At 31.0% G+C, this 22,889-nt stretch overlaps 10 protein-coding genes across 10 annotated transcripts; 7 read left to right on the top strand and 3 right to left on the bottom strand.

Moving 5' to 3' along the window:
* Window positions 1-1,261: 1,261 nt before the first annotated feature.
* On the top strand, window positions 1,262-2,510 carry GPI1 (phosphatidylinositol N-acetylglucosaminyltransferase). The gene has a single exon (XM_020188793.1). The coding sequence runs from the start codon at window positions 1,461-1,463 to the stop codon at window positions 2,463-2,465; it is 1,005 nt and encodes a 334-aa protein (XP_020045499.1). The 5' UTR covers window positions 1,262-1,460; the 3' UTR covers window positions 2,466-2,510.
* RSM27 (mitochondrial 37S ribosomal protein mS33) lies at window positions 2,239-2,978 on the bottom strand. The gene has a single exon (XM_020193796.1). It carries the CDS (start codon window positions 2,883-2,885, stop codon window positions 2,556-2,558), a length of 330 nt encoding a protein of 109 aa, XP_020045498.1. The 5' UTR covers window positions 2,886-2,978; the 3' UTR covers window positions 2,239-2,555.
* A 199-nt stretch (window positions 2,979-3,177) lies between these two features.
* Window positions 3,178-4,582, top strand: ASCRUDRAFT_77275 (ornithine transporter of the mitochondrial inner membrane). The gene has a single exon (XM_020193795.1). The coding sequence runs from the start codon at window positions 3,325-3,327 to the stop codon at window positions 4,453-4,455; it is 1,131 nt and encodes a 376-aa protein (XP_020045497.1). The 5' UTR covers window positions 3,178-3,324; the 3' UTR covers window positions 4,456-4,582.
* Window positions 4,583-4,762: 180 nt separating this feature from the next.
* On the bottom strand, window positions 4,763-8,551 carry ASCRUDRAFT_9592 (uncharacterized protein; the record flags this gene model as incomplete). Its single annotated transcript, XM_020195192.1, has 1 exon — window positions 4,763-8,551. The coding sequence occupies one exon, from the start codon at window positions 8,549-8,551 to the stop codon at window positions 4,763-4,765; it is 3,789 nt and encodes a 1,262-aa protein (XP_020045496.1).
* Window positions 8,552-8,722: 171 nt separating this feature from the next.
* On the top strand, window positions 8,723-11,115 carry ASCRUDRAFT_87636 (uncharacterized protein). Its single transcript, XM_020194972.1, has 3 exons — window positions 8,723-8,785; window positions 8,881-8,929; window positions 9,967-11,115. The coding sequence occupies exons 1-3, from the start codon at window positions 8,758-8,760 to the stop codon at window positions 10,913-10,915; spliced, it is 1,026 nt and encodes a 341-aa protein (XP_020045495.1). The 5' UTR covers window positions 8,723-8,757; the 3' UTR covers window positions 10,916-11,115.
* A 114-nt stretch (window positions 11,116-11,229) lies between these two features.
* On the top strand, window positions 11,230-15,860 carry TRS130 (transport protein particle complex II subunit TRS130; the record flags this gene model as incomplete). The annotated part of the gene is made up of 1 exon (XM_020189273.1): window positions 11,230-15,860. Exon 1 carries the CDS (start codon window positions 11,304-11,306, stop codon window positions 15,858-15,860), a length of 4,557 nt encoding a protein of 1,518 aa, XP_020045494.1. The 5' UTR covers window positions 11,230-11,303.
* Window positions 15,861-15,997: 137 nt separating this feature from the next.
* Window positions 15,998-16,825, bottom strand: HEM4 (uroporphyrinogen-III synthase HEM4; the record flags this gene model as incomplete). The annotated part of the gene is made up of 1 exon (XM_020190798.1): window positions 15,998-16,825. One exon carries the CDS (start codon window positions 16,823-16,825, stop codon window positions 15,998-16,000), a length of 828 nt encoding a protein of 275 aa, XP_020045493.1.
* A 782-nt stretch (window positions 16,826-17,607) lies between these two features.
* On the top strand, window positions 17,608-18,183 carry ASCRUDRAFT_38079 (Homeodomain-like protein; the record flags this gene model as incomplete). The annotated part of the gene is made up of 1 exon (XM_020190823.1): window positions 17,608-18,183. A coding segment is annotated over one exon (576 nt), but the record flags the coding sequence as incomplete, so codon positions are not given.
* A 555-nt stretch (window positions 18,184-18,738) lies between these two features.
* On the top strand, window positions 18,739-19,383 carry ASCRUDRAFT_37830 (uncharacterized protein; the record flags this gene model as incomplete). Its single annotated transcript, XM_020190802.1, has 1 exon — window positions 18,739-19,383. The coding sequence occupies one exon, from the start codon at window positions 18,739-18,741 to the stop codon at window positions 19,381-19,383; it is 645 nt and encodes a 214-aa protein (XP_020045491.1).
* Window positions 19,384-21,160: 1,777 nt separating this feature from the next.
* ASCRUDRAFT_9587 (cytosine permease) lies at window positions 21,161-22,681 on the top strand (the record flags this gene model as incomplete). Its single annotated transcript, XM_020195191.1, has 1 exon — window positions 21,161-22,681. One exon carries the CDS (start codon window positions 21,161-21,163, stop codon window positions 22,679-22,681), a length of 1,521 nt encoding a protein of 506 aa, XP_020045490.1.
* Window positions 22,682-22,889: the final 208 nt, after the last annotated feature.

Below are 22,889 nucleotides of genomic sequence, written 5' to 3'. Positions count from 1 at the left end.
TCGAGACGTGCATGCAATCGAAACACCGTAAATAACGGCGTTTTCGGCATCTAGAACATCGTGAATTCGCGTTTCGTAATTATACATCATCACGTGCATTCCGACTGTATCAGCTGATCCTGCTGGGTTTCTGCCTCTCCAGCATCTTCTTCTGCTTCCTGTTCTTCTGCTGCTGCTGCTTCCAACGACTACACCGGCAATGGATGTGCTGCACCATGTCTGGACCCCAACTGTCTCTTATTCATTTCTACTGGGCCTCTGATATTCTTTTGTCTTACAATGTTAAGTATGTTGTTCTTGGGTTGCAAGTTACGCTGCTGGATTTTATTGCTGTTTCTGTTGTTCCTGCTGATTTTGCCACCAATTCTTGCTTCAAAAGCGACAAACATATAAGAGTTATAGCTTCCATCAACTGCGATCCAGATGATAACCGGAATTTGCTTCAATTGAGCTATGATGCCTCAGTTTCTTATCATAGCTACCCGATCATTAACAGCAAATTGAATTACAAATTTATTATTTTTGATCCTCCAAATCCAAGACAGATGCAATTTTACTCAATTAACCAAATCAGAATCCAATCAAACTTGTTCCTAAATAATAACATTTTTATCAATATTCTTATCAATAACATTAATTATAATCAATTTAATAATTCAGACGGTTTTGATAGCAGTATTAATCAATCTGAAAAAACAATCATTTTAAAAAATTTGTCTCTTCATTTTCTAGACAATAATTCTAATAATGATAAAGATAAAGATAAAGGTAAAAAGAATCTGCCCTCTTCATTAAATAAACAAGAAAGAGCTTTTAATTTAATTATAATATTACTAAATTACTTTTATTTCCTAAGACTAAATATTGTCAATAATAAGAATCATTTCATTAATAAAAATTCTAATTATAGTTTCGATAATAACATAAATATTTATAATAATTATAAGATCAATAATATTTTGTTTATTTTAAATCAATTTCTATTTAATTTTTTAAATTTTTCATTGAATTTGGTTTTATTAAACTTTAAGTTTTTTAAAAAAATTTTGATATTGAAAAATTTAAATTATTCAATTAAATTCTTATTGATTAATTTAGTATCTCTATTTCAATTTATATTATTATCAATTATTAATCTATTAAATCTTTTAATCAATACCAAGGTTTTGAAAAATTCTTTTTTCTTAAATCAATTAAACCTAAGGCTATCTCAATTTTATTTTTTACCAATAGAATTTATTAAATTATATAATTTAAGAAACTCATTTACTAATAACAATATTAATAATAATGTTTCATCGATTTTGAATTTACTCAATAAAAAGAAAAATAATAATAATAATAATAATAATAATAATAACAATGATATAATTAAATTGAAAAATTCTTTCAATTATTATACAAATTATATTAAATTATACAATACTTTATGGTTAATCATTAATGATATCATAGTTGGTATGACTGTTTCAAATCTTATCAATTTGAATTCTTTTCAATCATTATTACATTCATCTCTCGTAAATTTACTATTCTTAATGAAAAATAGTCTAATGAAATTAACTTTATGGCTAATGGATAATCCCGGTGGTTTAAAATTAAACGAAAATTTATCAAAATTTTTTGGTGAATTAATATTATGGATTATTGAATTTTACTCAATTTTTATCTTAAATTTTTTTGCAATTTTTAACGATTTCATTATAAAAAATTTTATAATAAATTTCATATTCATAAGATTATCATATTTTTTAGGGCTAAGTTTAATCATATCAATTTTAATTGATTTAAATAAATTTATAAATTTTAATATTCTTATAATTTATAATTCACTTTTCAAAATATTAAAAATATTGGTTTCGATTTTAAAGAGTTTAATTAGATTGTTTTATGGGAAAAAATATAACATCTTTAGAAAAAGAATTGATTTTGAAAATTTCGAAATCGATCAACTAATTTTGGGTACCTTTATATTTATTATATTGATCTTTTTATTACCTACAATTTTAATATTTTTCTCGAGTTTTTTAATTCTTAAAATCATTTTAATTGATTTTGTTAGTTTAAATTTTGAGATTTTGTTAATTGATTTAAATTTTTTCCCAATTTTTTTAATCATGCTAAAAATTAAAGATAATAATAGAATCCCCAATGGAATTAAATTTAAAATGGGTGAAAGAAAAAACTACTTGAAATTGTTAAATGAATCCCTCAAATTGAACGATATAATATTCAATTCCTACTATTATTTATCAATTAAAAACAGCATTAAAAATTCGTTTAATTTAGAATTTTTTAAAGAAATCTTCATATACAATACTTATAATAATTACAACCCTAAAAATAAAGAAAACTCTGACAGTCAACTTGTTGATCGGCTTAAAAAGAATGATGGAAATGAAATCTGTATTAAAAGCATTTTGCTGTTTAGAAAAGAATTATTTAACTGTTATTGCAGTAATTAAATAGAAATATATATAGTTTTTGGTTTATTTTTTAATCAATAACTGGCACTGGTTATGTACAAGCAAAGCTATGGAGATTCAAGAATAGAATTATTTCTTCTTTTTGTCTCCGCCAGGACCAGCTTTCTTCTTTGGAGGAGCACCTTTACCTCTTCTCTTCAAAGCAGCCACTTTCTTCAACCTATGGTCTTCTTTATCATCGTATAAAGTAACATCAGGAAACAATTTCTTATACTCCTTGAAAGATGGGAAATCTGTTGGACCATAGTAACTGGCAATGGTAGGACCTTTCAAGTTTCTTCTCAAGTATTTGGCGCCGGTTCTGGCACACGTAGGGTTGTAGGTCTGGTTGAAGGCCTCAGCTGTAACTTTGGCGAGTATCCTTAACTTGTGTTTAGGCACTAGCACTATTGGTTTCATCTTCTCTCTGTCGTTCAGTTGCTGCTTTTCCTCCAAAAACAGCAAAAGCAGCAGATTCTTTCAGTTCTGTTCGCTCTGGTTTTTCTGGCCGACAGGGTAAGTGTTCGCCAATACTTGCGCCGAAAAACGGAAGCTGAGATTGAGTTAACAAACCGCGTGGAAAACTCTAGATCAGTGTTCGTTAGTGATGCCTTATCACCGGTGGTCGGAAGTACCACTTCCGATCAATATATTTTTTTCAAACTGACAAAAAATTAAGATTTTCCTGTTGAAGTTGATGAATCACAGACTGCGAAAATACAATATATCGAGTGGAAGATAGCGATACAGTGGGGATTAGGGGTAGAGCTAGTAGAAATAACAATAGAACAACGCCTGTTATTTACAATCACCTCCATCCAGCTGAGATTAGTATGTTTGAGTTCAAGTTTGTCCCAAGATGTCAGATAGTTCAATTAATCCACCTCCAAATTCGTCAAAGCTAAATCTTTCTGTTCCTGCTATTACTGGTAGTGATATCGTCTCTCAAAATGCTATCATAACGTTACCACCATATTTACAGTACTGGAGACCAACTATTCTATCATATTCTGCCTCAATAATATCGACGTTTGTTGGGTTTCCATTAGACACTATAAAGACTCGAATCCAGACCCATCCTTCGTTCAAAAACTCATTTGATTGTTTTAGAAAAACTCTCAGGCATGAGGGAATTAAAGGTTTTTATCGTGGGATAACTGCCCCAATATTGTCTACTTCTTGCTCTAAATCCTTGAGTGTCTCTTTATACACCACGCTAAAACCAACAATATCTCTGATCTATGAATCTGTGGTAGTGAAAAACCTTATTGGACAAAGTTCATACTACAACAAGGATTTAACCGACAAACAGAGAGCTTTGTATGTAACTTACAATAATATCCCAGTGTCTGTATCTGCTGGTATGATATCTGGTGCTTTGGTTTCAATTTTTGCTTGTCCTTTTGAATTTACAAAATTGTTTTCTCAAATCGCTATATTGTTGGACAGCAAAAATAATTTTAAGAAGAATATTTTGCCCAAATCAACCTATCAAGTTGCAAAACAAATCATTAAATCTGAGGGGATCCTAGGTCTATATTCTGGTTTTCGATTCCATGTTGTAAGAGATGCAATAGGTTCTGGATTTTACTTTGGTGTTTATGAAACTTTCAAATTGACCATCAATGCACTCTCTGATAAAAATGGCTACATTTATTTAAATCCTTTTGACTTCAATTCAGATTCCTTTTTTAATTTGAAGATCCCAACTAATCAAATTGCTATTGCTTTAGCTGGTGGTTTATCGGGTATTTTCAGCTGGATAACAGTCTTCCCTCTTGACACTGTCAAGTCTGTTATGCAAAGAGACATTGTAAGCAATATTTTAAGATTCCAATCTGGTCAAGAAAAGTTGCCATTAAAAAGAAGAAAATTACAACTACCAACCAGAAGAATGTATAGAGGCCTTAGCATTTCAGTGACAAGGTCTGTATTAAACAGCACTATATTCTTTTTATGTTTTGAGTATTTCATGAACAATGTTGCATAAAGAAGTTAAATTCCAAATTTTTTACCATTTTCATTGTTTTTTTATTCCCATTTTTTTCTGTTTTTAATCCTTTCGGCTGTCTCTTGTATATAGGTTTAGACACATTTTTTTTCTGACAATATTCTTCAACTACGTTTTTGTTCTTTTTTTGGTTTTTTTAACTTTTTTGACTTTACTCTTTTCTACATTTATTTTTTGGCAAATTTTCATTCTAACTGTCTTAATAACTGAAGTTCTTAAATATATAATTTTTACTTTTTTTATAATAATCTTAATAAAACCAACATAGACTACATAGGCTTGGGTTTTACTCGTCTTTCCCGTCTTGAGAATTATTTTCAAATGTAGATTCAATAGACTCAAATAATGAAATATCAAATATCCTTTCAGCAACCGGTTCTTCAGAATTTGCTTTTTCTTTATTGTTTATACTGCCTTGAATCTTGTTGTCAGGCTTTATATCAGTAATTAGCTTATTATCATCATCTTTATCTAATTTTGCTTTCTTTAGCTGGTTTTCATTATTCACAAATTCAACATCTGATTGAGTTCTCTTAAAGGTTTTCCTCTCAACATTTTCATTTTCATTTTCATTTTCATTTTTATTAATTTTATTATTATTTCCCTTTTCATCAATACTTTTATCTCGGTTTTCAATATTTTGTTGTTCATTCAGTATTTCCAACTCCAGGTTTTCTAATTTTTCATTTAAAACCAATTTTTTTGAAGATTCAGTTTCTAAACTTTGTGAATTTTCTTGATGTTCCATAACCATTTCTTTGACGAAATTATTTTGACCATTATCTACATTTTCTTCTAAACCTAACTTTTCTTCATCTATCTCATTAATTAATTCATCTTCTTCTATTTGTTTTTGTTCATCAAAAATTTTCTTTTGGGGTTCAATAGTATTATCAATTTGATGATTTTTTTGATTTTTATTCGCCTGGAAATGTTTTTCAGTTTCTTCATTTTCAGTTTCACTATGAGTATATTTCATTTGATCAATACTCAATATTTCCTTACTCTCAATGCCATTTTCATGTTTATTTTCATTTTCATTTTTATTTTCGTCTTCATGTTTATTTAGAATATCGTTCTCACTTTTATCTTTATCTATTCTAATGTCTTCTTTAGAAAAGAGCTCTTGATTAATGTTTTGCAATTCGTTTAAAACATCTTTCTTTTGTACTTCGTCCACGGTTTCCTCTTGCGCACTGTTTCCTTTAAAATCATTATCATTGATATTTTCAATATTTATGGCACCTATTTTTTGAGTATTGGTGATTTCAAATGAAGGAATCGTTTTCTGTTCTGTAATACTAGAATAATTGTTTTTTCCCTTTTTTTCTTCTTCTTCTGCCATTTCAATATCCTCAATGTCTGTTGAGACTAATAAGTTTTCAACTTCCATAATTGCGGATTCAGCTGTAAGTTGTTCTATTTCCATATTTTTGTTACTATCTGCTTCTTCTTCTAAATCATCCAAAATCACATCAGATTTTTCATATTTTTCAATATCAACTTTTAAATCTTCTTCAGAATTATTCTCAATGTTTTTAATGTTATCATCTAACTCTTCCGCTGCGTTAATCATATTCTGATCAAAATCATGTTGTAACTCTTTATTTGAAGCATAATTCAAATCTTCAAGATTATTATATTCTTCCAGATCTTCCTCGAGGTTACTAATATCTTCATCAAAAGTTTGTATTGTTGGCGTTGGTAAATTTTGAATCCGGAGAGTTCCTTGTTTCTCATTAACATTTAATTTGTCAATGATCATGTTTTGATCAAAAGCTTTTAATGACTCTCCATATAATTGATTTTCTGAATTTTCTGAATTCGAGTCAAATGGCCGAGAATTAGCAATGAAAGGATTCAGGGCTCCCAGTGATTTTTTACTATTTTCATCAATGTTTTTTGAATTTGCAAGCAGTTCTTCTAAAAGCAAATTTTCGCTTTCACTTTCACTTTCATTTTCGTTTTCATTGGTATTATTACTACTGTCTATCGTTTCAGTATTTGATTTAAACTTTTTGCTTTCAAAATTGCTTTGATCTTCATTTTGACATTCACCCTCATCATTTTTATCATAAGGATTTTCAAATTCACTATCGGCATCATTATTATCGTTATCATCATTTGCTTGACTATGTTTATGGCCCTCTTTATAATTATAAATTTCTTTATCTGCATCTGTTTCAACTTTCTGATATTCGTAATTATGTTTGCTATTAGTGGAAGAGAAGCTTTCTTCCTGTTTAATTTCATTTTCAAAATTATTGTTTTCTAATGATTTAGTGGTCTTATCATGTTCATATCGAAAATTCAGATCATTTTCATCCAGTTCTTCATTTTGAACTTCGAAAGGATATTCCTCCTCATATTCTTCTTCGTATTCTTCCTCATATTCTTCCTCATATTCTTCTTCTTCATTATCATCATCCTCTTTTTCTTCATCTCCTTCTTCAAGTTTATGTTCCTTTCTATAATTGCTATGAGAGCCTGATATATAGCCATAAATATTATTATCATCGTCATTATCATCATTATGGTCATTATGGTCATTATGGTCATTATTATTATTATTGGTAATGGTATCATCATATCCTTGATCTGAATCTAGGTTTATATAATCATGGTTTTCAGGTAGAGTTTTAGAACCAAAATTTTGGTGATCAGGTAGGAATTGATTTTCATGGTCCTTATCATTCAGTTGGACACCATCGAAGTTCAAATTATCATTATAGTCGGGATAATGAAGATTCTCAGATTTATCGGTTGGATTTGGGTTTGGGTTGTTATTTTTGGTGTTATTTGGAGTTACATAATTATTTTCTGTGTGAATATTTTTATTGTAATTAAAATTAACTTGGGAATTGTAATTCTCAACTTGATCCTGATCCTGATCCTGATCTTCATCTTGATCATCATAATAATAATCTGAATTTTGATCTTGATCTTGATCTTCTGGTATGTGATAACTTTCATAGTTTGACATATCATTTTTATTAAATAATCTCAGATACTGAGGATAATAAGAGTTTGGAACTTTTGGGTAAGAAAACAATTGATCGGGATCATTATATTGAGCATAGTTATCTAGATTCTGTTTAGAATCATCAAATATGTTCTGCTGATTGTAGTTATTATTGAAATTATCAAATTTTTGAAAGTTATCAATTTGATCAATCTTGTTGATGTTATTGATATTATTGGGATTGGTGATACTATTAAAATCCTGTTCATATTTTTGGTCGTCATTTTCATCCTCATCAGAAATTTCATGAAAGGCAGCATTTTCAGGAATAGGAGAGTTCAGGTCGCTTTTATTAAAATTTTGTATTTCTTCTAAACTATTAATATGGTTTGCATTAACTATATGGTCAAGAGCCACCAAATTTCGATTGTATGGAATTGAGGACTCCTCGATTTCTTTGATCTTGTTATACAGCTGGTCTTCATCGGAATAATATTCATCACCTTCCTCTTCATTGTCAGCTTCCTCTTCTTCATTATCATTTTCCTCATAATCTTCGTCGGATTGTGAATTAAGATCAATGATTTCATTATCAAATATAGTAATTGCATTGTTGTGAGGTACATTAGCGAAAGTGAGATTTTGTGGTTCGCTTATAGTCTCAGTAAAAGAAGCAATATCGTGTTTTTGTAGCAGATTTGATTGGTTTTCTTGAGGAACTTGTACTAAGCTTTTGTCCAGTAAAATGGCATTGTGTGGTTGATTTTGGATCTGCTTTTCAGTGATCACAACCTCCTGCTGAACTGCAATATCAGGATCAAGAAAAGAGCCATTGAGAATGTTGGCGCTATCAAACTGGTCCTCTGGCAGAGGGGCCTTCTCCAAAGCAAGCAGTTGCAATTTCTGTTGCTCCTGCTCAATCTCTCTGTAAAACGTCTGCTCCTCCTCTGCCTGGTCCACTAGCAACTGCTCAGCTTCTCTTTTGGCCTTTTTCATCCAGACAACAAACGCATCCAAGTTGCCCTTCTGGCCATCCTGCCCCAGCAGCACATTTTCAGCACCAAACACACCATGGGCTCCAGCACTAGAATACGAGTTGAAGGAGTGCTCCATTATCGTCTTCTTCACCTTCGTTGAATAAGCGCTGAGCTTCTCTTGCCGGAAATGCACCGAGTGCCCCTCCAGAAATGCACGTGACCTACACGTGCCTTGATGAAAAATTGGAGGAAAACTTTTGCTGCTTCTGCTGCTTTTGCTGCTTTAGCCTAGAGTTGTTTTTGTAGGCACTTATCTCCTGCTGCAACATCATATATCTCGTCATGTCGAAGAGCACTCTTTACGTTACTGGTATGTTGCTGTGCTTTTTCTTTTCTTCTTTTGAGCTGTCTCCAGTGCGAGGATCTTTGAACAGCTTTACTGACATTAATCACTATTTCCACCAGGTTTCGGAAAGCCTGTTGAATCTGTTGATTTAGCTCCTTTTTTTGAAGGGTAAGTGTTGTTTTTTCTAATAAACATTGATTTTCAGGTTATTTTGAATTTGTTGAGGTTTTTTTCCATTTTCTTTGATCCAGTTTTGGTTTTCAACATTGTCATTTTTATCTTAGTTTGATTTAGGGATGGTTATGATGGATATGGTTGTGATGCAGATGCTATTGGAATTATTGCATGGTTTGTCCTGTTTTTTTTGATTTTAATATGATACGCTTCAGGTTGCTGTTACGTTGCTTCAGAATTGAACTTACCTCTTAATCTTTTGTCTTTTGTTTTCTCCTGTTGCTTCCTCTGATTTTATAACGCCTTTTTGATACCATCAAATTCAAGTTTTACTTTTTTTTTTGCTGCTGCTTATTGTTTTGTTCAATCACAATTTAATGTGGCTTGACAAAAATTTATTTCAAATCAAGAATATCCACAAGTTGTTATAAAGGCATCATTAATATTCAAGTTCTTATCAAGATCTTGCTACATTTTCTTGTTAACAATACTAATTCAATTTACTGCTATAAGCATTTCTTATCGATCGATCGATCTATTTTTCAATTAATCAATCAATCAATCTCAAAATGTTATCTAATGTCAGTCATTCAATCCTATTCAAATTCTCAATTCTAAGCTAAATCCAATTCAAAGTCAATCTATTGTTATCAAATATTCATTCCAAAGTCATCAAATTCCAATATCGCTCATCCAATTAGATTATTATATTCAATTTTCATTTTCATTTCACTTTCATTTCACTTTCATTTTCACGTCTATTTTAATTTTTATTTCATTTTTACTTTCATGTCCATTTCAATTTTTTTCTTGTTTTTTTTGTTTTTTTTTCACCCTACCATGTCCACTTCCATCTCTTCCCAAACCCACTTCAATTAAAAAAAAAAAGAAAGTAAATTTCTCAAATCAATTTTCAAATTCAAAATCATTTCAAATCAATTTTTTTTTTTTGCTTTTTCTATCAATTATACCGTTTCATTTTTTCAAAATCTCATTATATTAACTCTTAATCACCAACCACCTATTATTAGTTATGGACCTTTGATCCGTTTAGTTGTTCCTCCAACAAAAACCCCTGATGGGCCTCCATATGCCTTTGTTGAATTTAAAAACACCGAAGACGCTGAAAAGGCTTTGAAAGCTTTTACAGAAGACCCTATTATCTTGCCAAAAGAGCAAAGACATGTCCCTCAACCAGGTGAATATGGCTTTGACGACGAAAATCGTCCAAGAGCTGATAGCTATTTCCCCAATGGCTCCCCAGCTGCCGAAGAAGAAAATAAAAAGGAAATCGAAGGCGCGTTAAAAGTTCAATGGGCAAGGTCTTTCCCACATCCTTCAAGGGGAACCTACACTGGTGCTCCAAGAGGTAACTTCATTCCAAGAGGAGGATATGGAAGAGGTGGGTTTTTCAATGCTAGAGGAGGTGGTTATCAAAGGGGCGGATTCATGCCCAGAGGTGGATATGGTATGGGTGTCAACATGAATATGAATATGGGAAGAGGTGGCTACGTTCAAAGAGGTGGTTACGCTCCTCGTGGATCATACCAGCAAAGAGCTGGATACTCTGGTGTTCAGCAGTATGGCAGAGGTGGTTATGTCCCTAGAGGTGGCTATTATCAAAGAGGCGGTTACGGTTCTTCATATGTCGGCTACAGCTCTCGTGGAAACTCTCATAGAGGTGGAGGTAATTTCCAAGAAAGAAGAAGACCTGATGCTTCTACCTACAACACAAGAGAAAGATCTCCTGTTAGAGGAGAATCCGGAGAACACCAAATTAGAGATAGGTCTCCACACATCAGAAGAGAAGATGCTGACAATGAATTTGGAATTCCAAACGATCATGAACATCAATATAATAACGAAAATTCAAACAGAAATGAAAATGCAATCGACAATACTGTTTCTGGGACCGAAACTTTTGATCATAACAGTGAAAATTTGAAAGATCAGGCATATTATATACAAGATGATGAATGAAGATCAGAAAATTAATATGGGTTTTATTTTGGAAGTTGTGTATTTTGTATATGTGTTTTTCTAATATTTTATTTTATTATTATTATTTTTTTTCTTCTCTCCCAATATTTATTATTATTTTTTTTCTCTCTCCATCTACATTTATTTGTTAAATACTTCATAATATGATATCAATAATATGCAGTTCATATTCAACGCAAATTATCAGAAATCCGAGAAAACCACCCGTGTGGGTCCCACTCTTTCCAACCATAAATATAATGAAAACATTTCATAAAATTATGATGTGGCAGCATAAATAGCTATAAAGAAAAAGCTTGATATAAAAAGAACCCGTAATAGGATCAAACATCTTTTTTTGCCGTCGAGAGCTTTTGTATTCTATCAGATGAATTTCAATAACTCAGCTCCAACAAAAGGAAAAGCATTGGTAAATGTTGCTTACTATGATCCATTTGATCTATATGCAAAGCTAAAAGAAGATCTTGAATCAAAATTGCCTTTGACAAATCTTCATTTAAAACTAGAAAATGCCCCCTTAAAATCAATTCCTATATTGCCAATTAATATAATTGAGGAAATTCCGAATTCAATATCAGCAGCCTTAAATGTAAACAATCAAATCAATCCTCCTTCAGATTCCTTTGATTTAAATTCCAGTCATTCCCAATCTATACTATTTAATGATTTGATCAATGCTGTTAATGACCCCTACCTAAAAATCATGTTTTTTCAGTGTGCTAATGGTATTGATGAATATAGAACAAAAGTTAGACCTTTTATTAAAGAATGGTTCAAACAGTCAATAGACACATCAAAGTTGCCAACTGATTGGTTATTGGTCTATTATATTCCCGAAGGTGTTAAGGATGATGTTGAAGCAAGATTTAAAACGACGCTTTTGGATAAGATAAAATTCGATTTTAACAGTTACAATAGTCCTAATACTTCTGCGCATAATTTATCAGTGAGGGTTTTGAAAATAAAAGCAGAGTACAGTAATAAAATTGAGTATGACTCCAATTGGAATAATTTTCTAACTAAAATAAAAGATAGTATTTTAAACACTTTTAATAACAGAATTTCTTTTTACAAATCTGTTATTTTAGATCTAGTAAATACTTATCCTGAGAAACCAAATACCGATGAATCATCAATTCTGCCATCATCCATAGTGGAATCTTTTTTCAAAAACTATCATTCTAATATTAACATTGGCCTTTATTTATTATTAAATGAAAATTTGGGTATTTTATTTAATCATTTGACATTCTACGAGGACTCTCTTCTTTATTACGATAATCTAGAAAAAATATTTCAATTCTTTTTTGAAAAATTTTTAAACTCAAATGAAGATAAAAATCCAACTTTTATTGAAAAAGTTGGTTTCAATGATATTTCTATTTCAAAAAATTGCTTTTATTTCAATTTTTTTGAAAATGATCAAAACCAGTTTTTAATAGATTTATCTAATAACTTTTTAGATATCTTTTCAAGCATTCCTTCAAATAATGCTCTATCAAAAAAATTGCAAATAAATACCTATTTTGATTTATTCAAAAAAATTCGACTTAGTATCCTTGATAATGCATCAAGTTATTTTCAACTGAAAGTTTATATTTTTTGGAATCAATCGATTTTAATTAATTCACTAATTTTGTCTTATTTGGAGTCAAGTGCATATTCTCCTGCCATTATTTCCATTCATTTATATCAATTACTTAAAAGACTAGAAACTTTCATAGTTGATATGTGTGGTGCTTTAATTGATAATAAAATTTCAAAAAAAAATATTATCAAAATTGCTGAATGGTCTTATTCAATAGTGGATAGCTATATGTTATTAATTCAAGAGTTTTATTTTACACCTGGTAAATTAACCAGAACAATGTTTGATCCAAATTCAATTAACCACTTTTTGCAAAACAGGGAAATCAATGATGCTTTAGGTAATTTGTTCATAACTAAAAGATTTTTTTTAATAGTTTTGGGAAAAAGATATAATTATAAACTCAATTATTATTTTACAGATAAATTAACTCATATCAATACTGTAAACTATTTATTCAAAGGAGAAAATGATTCAGTTTATGAATTTGATTACTCCCCTTTAAAAAAAGCGCTAACTAACCAAAAAACATTCCAGGAATACTTTGTGGAGCTAACTGAATCTGCGATTAATCATTTTAATATAGCAGACAAACCTAGAAATGTGGATATTTTATCTATTGATATAGCAATGATAAATTTTCAAAACAAAAATTATAGGGATTCTTTGTTAGTCTTGCAAAACTGCCCAACATTTTATAACGAACAAGGCTGGAAATATATTGGGTTTTATTTATTAAAAGTGTATATTTGTTGTTTGGAAAATACAATTGAAGAGGATGAAATCACTTTATCTAAAACAAATAAGGAAAGTGGAAATTATAACAGTTTGTATATTACAGTTCAAGAAAGTAAAACGACTTTACTCACTTCATATTTAGATTTATTGTCAACTATATTGAGTTCTTCAAATAAGTTTAACTCGATTTCTTTGTCCGATCTTAAAATACAAAAAAACTCTGATAGTTTTGAGGATATTGATTTTAAACAAGAGAATCTAACTGAAAAGAATAATGAAAGCTCCAATTTTTTTGATAATGATCTTGAAAATATTAACAAATTTTTGATCAATTCAAAAGAAATCAATGATGTTTTAATAAAAATACTAAATTTAAAGGATAAAATTTCAGTTGAATACGATTTGAGTAATCTATTTGTGTTTAAAATTTCCAAATTTATTTCAAGTAAAAAATTGAATACTTATGATATTGAATTACTGCTTAAAAATTTATTGCTTCATCTTGATGAAAAGGAAGAAGCCTTCAAGTTTGATGAAATTAAGTTGACATTAAAAAGTATTGATGATGATTCTGAGGTAATTTCTTTTGTTTTTAATCCCAGTTCTCCAGATGAATCAATAGTCTTCAAAAAGGGAACAAATGTTATTACGTTAGGCTGTAAAGATTTGATAACTGGAAAATTTATTTTGAACTCTTTAGTTTTGAAAATGGGAAAATTGAAATTTACAAAGGATTTTCTTGATGAAGATCACCGAGAATATTTAATTGATGGTAGTAATCAATCAAGCTATCAAGTAAATCAGTTTGTATTATATCCATTTTTTAGAAATCTAACACTTGATTTAAATAATCCGTTGTCTTTAAATTTATCTCAGAAAATGATTTCAATAAAATTAAATAATGGGTCTTTTGATATTTTCAATGGATACCTTGAATTTTGGTCAGGAACTGAAGGATTTGAAATAATTGAGGATAATTTATCTGCTTTTACATATTCTAGGCAACTAGAAGCATCTGAATCTTCTCAAATAGCATATTATAAGAATTATAATTCATCTAGATTTTTGAAAAAGAAAAAACCTACAAAACTTTCTATTACTTGTGATCATACAGATGAAAACAATGCTAAATTTAAATTTAATGAGATATCACCAAATTCAACGGTTGAAATCATAGTACCTTATAAATTAAATGAACAAGTCCCATTAATGGCTCCAACAATTAATAAGAATTTGATTAAATTGAAAACAAAGATAACGTATTTTGTTAAAGAAAATGACAATAAAGTTCGATATTCTTTGGTTGATTATGAGGATATTAATACTGCTCTATGCGTTTCTGTATCTGTTCAAGATTCATTTAAATCATCAAAATTGTTTTCAAAATTTTCTATTGGCACATCAGATATTAATGTGCCTATCAGAGTGATGGGATCGAGATTAAGATCCAATAATAATTATAAAGTTTCATCAGCAATAAAACCCAAACCATTAATTGCATTTGGAAACCAGCCAGTCTGTCACTTTTTTAAGATTGAGCCAAGATCAGACAAATATATAGTTAAGAAAAAAGATTCTATAAACCTTAATGTTCAATATAGATCACTTAGCGATGAATCATTTGAAATTTTGTGGTATATTTTTATAAGTTATTATTTATTTAGAAATGGTTTTGAAGAAGAAAAAGATATACATTTCAGGACTAAAGAATCATTTATTGATCATATTTTAATTTTAAAAAAATTTTTAAGGAGAGTCATATTTGTTGATTTTAATAGATATGGTTTAATGAATGAAATTAACATTTTGCCGATTAATTATAAAATAGTCAATGAATTTTTGATTAATATTGATTATAAATGCCAAAAGAGAATTCAAGAGAGTCTTTATTCATTTTTGGAAGAAATCAATAATGGAAAAGCGTTAAATTATTTAAAATTGGAAGTGAAAGGATTTTCATTGAATAATTCAAATCATAACAATATAAGTGATGAAATTGAAATAAAAAATAAGAAACTTGATGAATTATTTCTAAGTGTTTCCAAAAATTTGAATATAGCAGTTCCAATTCCATTAATTCAAGTGATTCATATTGTTGAGTTTGAATTCGAGGAAAACCCGCAATATATAGTTGGGCAAGCTATTAGTACAAAATTAAAGATTAAAACTCTTATAAATTGGAGAGGAGAGGAAACAACTGATTTCAATGAAAATAAGAGCTTACCGGCTGGAGAGGTTGTAGGAGGTAATAAAAAAAATAAGAAAAGAGTATTATTTATCGATCCTAATGAGGATCTGAAAATCGAAGAGTTTTCAATAGATATTCAAACAAATCAGGATGCTTGGTTAATCAGTGGGAAAAGAAGTTTTCTGTTTGAGATTGATAAGAAGAATAAAGAGCAAATTGAGTTTTTAAGCCCGGATGTTGATATAGTTTTAATTCCATTAAAGATTGGACAATTGTTATTGCCTGAAATTGAAATCAAAGCTATTAATAATCATTTAAATGATTCATTTACTATGGAAATTGACTATAAAAACAGCTCTCAGACGCTTTTGATTGTACCAGACTTGGATCGGGTTACATTTGCATTTTGAATTATTTTATCAAGCTGATTATTATTTTTTGTTTTTTGTCTTGATTTTTGATTTTTGATTTTTGATTTTTGATTTTTGATTTTATTTTTATTGTGTTCTATAAAAATATATGTAATTTTCAAGTTTGCAAAACAGATTCACTGGTTACGAATGTATTCTTGTATTGACTGACAAAGAGAAACAGGTTCAGGTTTTGGAGCAATGACATGAGGCAGTATCCCATTTTGAAGTAAAAACATTTGAGTTGTTGGGCCAATGGAAGCAATTTTGAAGTTTTTATTTTGGTTATTTTTCAAGTAGTCCAATATTTCTGAAACACCCTGGGGTGAAAAGAAGATGAACCAATGGTCTGTGTTTGGATGAGAATGGTTGATATTGCAATCAACATAGTGGTTGAATTCTCTCGAAGTGTTTTCTGGGGAAATTGGTATGGTCTTGTAAACGACATATTCAATCAAATTGAAGCCAAACTTCCGAAGCTTTTTAGGCAATATATCCTTTCTCTTTTCTCCAGTAAAGAAGACGACATTCTTCTCTTTGTAATCGCTCCTGAGGGACTCGTTATCAATGACAATGTCAGACAAAACGTCGCTGTTTCCAGCATCATATCCTCCTTTAATGTTCTTAAAGCCACAGGTATGAAGCAACTCAGCTGTCGCAGGCCCCACAGCATAGACTGTCTTGTTGAACACAGTCTCTAGCCTGCTGTCGTAGGACAAGGAGTGAGTTGCAATCGCTTCATGGATAGCCTCCACAGCTCTCTGGCTGGTTATCACAATAGCAAGAGCACCAGCAAGAAAGTCGTCGCAGAGGAGATAGCTCCAGAGACAGTCATTGGCAATGTAGACATGTTGGATCAAGGGCAAGAAGCCCACACTGCGAGGGCAAAAATACTGCTCGAACAACAGCTGGTATTTGTCCCTGGCGACAGTCTTGTTCTTGAGAAGGAGAAATGTCGAGGCCATGCTCTTGTTAGGACATGGAGAAGGAGAAAGAGAAGAAGAAGAAGCAGAGGAAGAGAAGAACGCTCATTTTTGCCGCAGAACAAACCTCTTCTCCAACCATGAAGAAGTGCTCCACTATGGCCCTGCCTCCCTCCACCACAGAGAACAGAAGCAGCAGAAGCAGCAAAAGCAACAAAAGCAACGCAGCAGACGTCGTTCTGGAGCCAGTGGCTTGCGAAAACAGGCTCCTTTTGTTCTCCAACCCCAGAAGTGGCCTGTCCATTTCCTTTTACCTCTGCGAGAGCATCACCAACAGAAGCAGTTTAGTGGACTTGATTGAAGCCAATGGTGGGAAAGTGGCAGCTTCTATGGGCTCCAATTCCATATTTCTCTCTGCTTACAACATTCCTTACTCCTATGATCCTTCTTTTGTCTACGATTCTGTCAACCAGAAAAAATTGTTGGATATTCTTTCCTACAAAAACCCTGCTTCCACCACCAATACAGCTCAGAACAAGTCTCAGAATATTCGGTTCATCGACCAGAATAAGAATTTCACACAGGTGGATTATCTCGATGGCAAGACTGTTTTCAATTCCAATTACAATTACAGCCATGGTGGCGATCATAATAATGAAACGTCTTTTTTATCTGGCTATCACCAGGGCATTTTGAACCCAGCTTTCGATTCCATTGATCGATCCAAAAAAAACAATCCCATAAAGGTCACAACTTTTGAGTCCTTAAAGAAAATCTCAGACAGAGATTACTATAACTTCAATGTCTCAACGATACCCACTACAATGAACAAAAATGGTTTCACGAAAACAGAAGATGAATTCATACTCGAAGAAGTTCGCAAAAATCCTCACAAGAGATCTACTCATAAACTATTTCACGAAATTGCGATAAAATTGGGCAGACATACTGGTAATTCAGTGCGATACAGATTTCGAAGCTGCTTGTCAAATAAATTGAACTATGTTTATAAAACCAACAAAGATGGCGATTTATATTTTGATGAAAATAATCAACTAATTAAAACGAAAATTATGCCCGGAACTTTGAAAACAAGATTTACAGCAGAAGATGACTATATTTTATGTAAACAAGTTTATAAAAAAATGTTGGAACATTCAATAAATTTAACTGATTTGAAAAACTCCACTGTTCGTTTCTGTAAATTTATCTTGCCGAATAAATTCTTTGAACTACTACAAAATGATTATCCTCATCATACAAAATGTGCGTGGAGAGATAGATACAGAAAGTTTGCAATGGAATTTGGAATTAAAAATTATATCAATTATTATGAACAACAAATTCAAAACAAATTAGTTCCTGAACCTATGAAGGATTATACAGGTAAGGCTCATCGAAGCATTAAAAAAAATCGAAAAAATAAAAATGCCATTAAAGATAATAATAATAATAATAATAATAATAATAATAATAATAATAATAATCAAAATCAAAATCAAAATCAAAATCAAAAATCACCAATCGAAAAATCGAATAATTCTGTTAATCTATTACTTTATGGAAATAATTACCAAAATACTGTAATTGATACTCAATTATTATTAAAAGATATGAATGATTTTAAACCAAATAAAAAACAAAAAAAAAATGTTCCAAAAGAAAATGAAAAAATTGATAATAATGATAATAATGATAATAATAATCAATTGAAAAATAACCTGTTGAAATTAAAAACCAAAAAATTTGATGGTGTTGAATTAAATTTACAAATTGATTCTCTTTTCAGTTTTGATAATAATAATAATAATAATAATAATAATAATAATAATAATAATAATAATAATAATAATAATAATAATAATACTAGTAATAATAAAAATCAGTATGCAAATGAAAATTTTCGAAAAACTGCCTTGACTATTTTGAGTAATTACGAAAAACCTAATAATGTGATGATTAATAAGATTATCATTAAAGAGAATGGTAAAGAGAATGGTAATAAGCATAGTAGTAATGAAAATAGTGAAAATAAGGATAATAATCATAATAAGGATAATAATCATAATAATCATAAAATTTCATCTCAAATCGCTCTTATTAATACCGCAATTGATGATACAGCAAATTCAGTAAATTTGTCATCATTAGGTAAATTCTTTTTAGCATCATTTTTTGACATGCCATTTTCAAAGGTATTGAATAAAGTTAATGAAATTGTTTCAAGAGATTACACGACGCAAGGAGCAGATGAATTGTTGGAAGCATTGTATAATGAATTAGGAGTTGAAAGAGAATTTGGTACAGAAATCCTAACAAACTGTTGTGGTGATTTGAGTTTAATCCCTAAATATATCAAATATGTTTTAGTTACAGGAATTAATCCACCAGAAAATGTTTCTGGAATTTGGACAAGAGAAGATGATGAAAGGCTTCGAAGGGTTGAAGAATATGAAATAAATAACTCTATTAATACTATTAATAATACTATTAATAATGGGAATGATAACACAATAAATTGTATAGATATGGATAGATTATTGAAAAAACATGGACATGAGCGAATTGAATTGAGAAAGAACTTTATGAATAATATTTAAAATTCGTTTATCAGTTTTGTTCAATTTTGTTCAATTTTGTTCATTTTTATTGTATGTTGTTTACAAGATTTAATTGAGATTAAATTAACTTTTTTCTAATAGTTCTAATTATATCTGGTTTATTTTATTTTATGTCACTTTATTTTGTTTTAATTTTTATTATACTAGACACTTGATTGCATTATTTTTTTATCAGATTATCACAAAATGAATAATAAAAATAATTTTTTGTTATCTCTTTTAATTAGATAGCACAAGGCTAGGGCCTAGGGCCTAGGGAGCTTATTTTTTATTTTTTGTTATAAATTTCAAGTTTAGCTATCTATCTATGGCAGTTGTGGAATAAAAGTAAGTTTAGGATAAATTGTGAATAAAGGACACAACACAATTAAAGCCAGAGTTTAAAGAAGCAGGTTAGGTGAATGTTTGATTTTGATAAATTGGAGCATTTGGAAAGTCTTTGTGAGTTGAATATCAAGTTTATCAAGTGTATCAAGTGGTTATAAACAATAGAGGCAGTCTGAATAATAAGTACTGGATGATAACTGATAATCAAACCGATGATATTTAAAGATAGACAAATTCCTGTTCGAAGTGGATATTCAGATGGCATTATATTCGAATGGTACTAATGTTGCCATTGGAGGATAAGCAATATGCGATGTGAGAACTGCTGTCAGTGAGCAATTTGGGCCATTTTCAGAGCTGGCGAATGAAAGCCGGTTATATGAACGTGAGATGATTGAAGAGACCCCAAAGTGAATAAAATGATTTATTGAGCAGCTTTTTATTGGAAAATTAGTGGAAATTAGAGCAAACTTAAAACAAATGAAGCCTTTTCAAGAATTTGTTTAACACCTTAAAGTCTATTTATCCGAAAGTCGAGGGCAAACTGCCCTCGAATATTGAATTTCTCTGTAAACAGGATCCTGGTATCACAGGTGAAAGTGAATGTTTGTATAGGATGTGTTATGTGGTTTGTGCGATCTGAATTACGAGGGCAGAAAAAAAACGGCCGTTTTCAGTCAAGCAGTGCATGTGAGCCGAAGGTTTTGGCGGTTGGAAAGGGCTGGGTTGGAATATAATAGTTTTGGGAAAACGAGATAGTAGGAAAGGGCTTAAAAAGGAGTGTGGCGTTACAAGCAAAGTGATGGGTGTTTTGGGACAGAGGTGAATGCAAACATTGGAGAGATTGTAATGAAGAGGGACGAGTAAGGTTTAAAGAAGTGGAAGATTTTAAAAAAGAGAATCAGGTTTTCGATTTTGATTTTGGTTTTGATTTTGGTTTTGATTTTGGTTTTGATTAAACCGTAAGTGCTTTGTTTCACGTTTACACTTTAACATGCAATTTTTGTCTTTAATATTGTCAATAAATTTGCTTTTCAGAGGATTATTTAAATCAAATAAGCCAAAAATAGTTGGGAGAGCTAAGACAACCAAGAATGTTTCTTCAGGTGAATTTTTGTATACATAACTATTGAGAATACCAAGGATGAAAATGGATTGATAAGTTGGTATTAAGTTTTATTGGACTGATATTAAGTTTGTGAGGTATTGGTAATAAAACAATATAAAATTGTTTTATTCCCATTTTTTTAATTTTTTTAATTTCTTTTTCAGCGTTCGTATTTAGAGAGAGGGAATAAGAAAATTTTGATTATTTTAATTATTATCTCAATCATTATTTGAATCATTATTCGAATCATTATTTGAATAATTTGAATAATTTGAATAATTTAAATAAAAGTTGATAAATTTTTTGGGTTTTTGATTAAAAATGGGAAAGGAAAAATTCACATCAGAAAAGTCCCTTGACGATATGTTGGAAAATGGAAATGAACAAGGAATGGAACAAGGGATTGAGAATAAAGAATTGAGTTATTTTGATAAAATAGCCAAGACATTAAAGATTGAAATCCGAGGCATTGAAAGAGTGAAAGAAGAAGAACGAACACAAACATCGATTTGGAATGCAGCATCGATGTGGTTGGCCGCCAATTTGGTTATCGCCACCTTTTCGCTAGGAGCGTTGGGAATAACAGTGTTTGGATTGGGATTTTACCAGTGTGTGTTGGTTATTATCTTTTTCACGTTGATTGGGGCCACTCCAGTGGCGTTCTTTTCGGTGTTTGGGTCTAAATTTGGATTGAGACAGATAATTTTGTCAAGGTTTTTGGTTGGAGATGCTGGAATGAGAATTTTTGCACTTATCAATTGCGTTGCTTGTGTTGGATGGGGAGCAGTTAATATAATGGCATCAGCACAGTTGTTGCATATAGTTAATGATAAAGCCTTACCACCATGGGCTGGGTGTTTGATTTTGGTGATTTGCACGATTATCGTGACATTTTTCGGGTATAATGTTGTGCATTACTATGAGATGTTTGCATGGATCCCCAATGCGATTATTTTTTTGATTATAATTGCAAGAATGAAAATTTCGGGGAACTTTGATGCTGGGGAGTATTCAACAGGTAGAACAGGGGCAGGCAATGTGCTTTCATTTGGTGGTACAGTTTTTGGATTTGCAGCTGGATGGACGACATATGCAGCAGATTATACAACGTATATGTCACCAAAGACCAATCCCTACAGGATTTTCTTTGGGGTTCTTTGTGGATTGAGCATGCCATTGATTTTCACGTTGATATTGGGAGCAGCTTGTGGTACTGGGACATTTACCAGTGAAAGATGGAGCGAGTTGTACAATGAGTATTCTGTTGGAGGATTAGTGTATGGTATTTTGGTTGAAGATTCGCTCCATGGATTTGGGCAATTTTGCTGTGTGATGTTGGCGTTATCAACGATTTCGAACAATATTCCCAACATGTATTCGATTGCAATGTGTGCCCAGGCTCTTTACTCAAAGTTTCAGAGAGTTCCTAGAATTGTTTGGTCGTTGTTTGGCAATTTTGTTACATTGGCGATTTGTATTCCTGCATACTATGAGTTTGAAGATGTGATGGAGAATTTCATGAATATTATTGGGTACTATTTGGCTATTTATATCAGCATGGGGTTGTCTGAGCACTTTATCTACCGAAGAGGGTTCAAAGGGTATAATGCCGACGACTACTTGGATAAGGAAAAGACGCCTGTTGGAATTGCAGGAGCCTTTGGATTCTGCTGTGGAATCGCCGGGGTGGTGTTGGGAATGAACCAGACGTGGTATATGGGGAAGATTGCGCAGCAGATTGGGGATTATGGAGGAGACATTGGGTTTGAGTTGGGAGCCAGCTTTGCCTTTGTGGGATTCAATGCAATTCGACCCTTTGAGATAAAGTACTTTGGGCGCTGAAGAGTTGATAGAAGGTTGTATTTTATTTGTTCTTTTTAATCCCTTTATTCCTTTTATTCTTTTATTTTTATTCTTTTTATTCCCTGTTTACATTTGTCATTGACTAGTAAGTAATATACTGATGTTTTAATTTCGTCACTTCTTTAATTTGTCATTTGTTTATATCATGATTGAATTATAGTAGTAGTAGAAATAATAATAATAATAA

This window comes from Ascoidea rubescens (genome assembly GCF_001661345.1).
Source record: "Ascoidea rubescens DSM 1968 unplaced genomic scaffold ASCRUscaffold_13, whole genome shotgun sequence".
Classification (NCBI taxonomy): Eukaryota; Fungi; Ascomycota; class Saccharomycetes; order Ascoideales; family Ascoideaceae; genus Ascoidea; species Ascoidea rubescens.
This window is presented reverse-complemented; position numbering and strand designations above follow the sequence as displayed.

Coding starts and splice junctions, on each gene's coding strand:
- GPI1 (XM_020188793.1), top strand. CDS start 1,461: ATGACTGTTTCAAATCTTATCAATTTGAATTCTTTTCAATCATTATTA.
- RSM27 (XM_020193796.1), bottom strand. CDS start 2,885: ATGAAACCAATAGTGCTAGTGCCTAAACACAAGTTAAGGATACTCGCC.
- ASCRUDRAFT_77275 (XM_020193795.1), top strand. CDS start 3,325: ATGTCAGATAGTTCAATTAATCCACCTCCAAATTCGTCAAAGCTAAAT.
- ASCRUDRAFT_87636 (XM_020194972.1), top strand. CDS start 8,758: ATGTCGAAGAGCACTCTTTACGTTACTG. Junction 8,786..8,880: donor GAGCACTCTTTACGTTACTG/GTATGTTGCTGT, acceptor TATTTCCACCAG/GTTTCGGAAAGCCTGTTGAA. Junction 8,930..9,966: donor TTAGCTCCTTTTTTTGAAGG/GTAAGTGTTGTT, acceptor ACCTATTATTAG/TTATGGACCTTTGATCCGTT.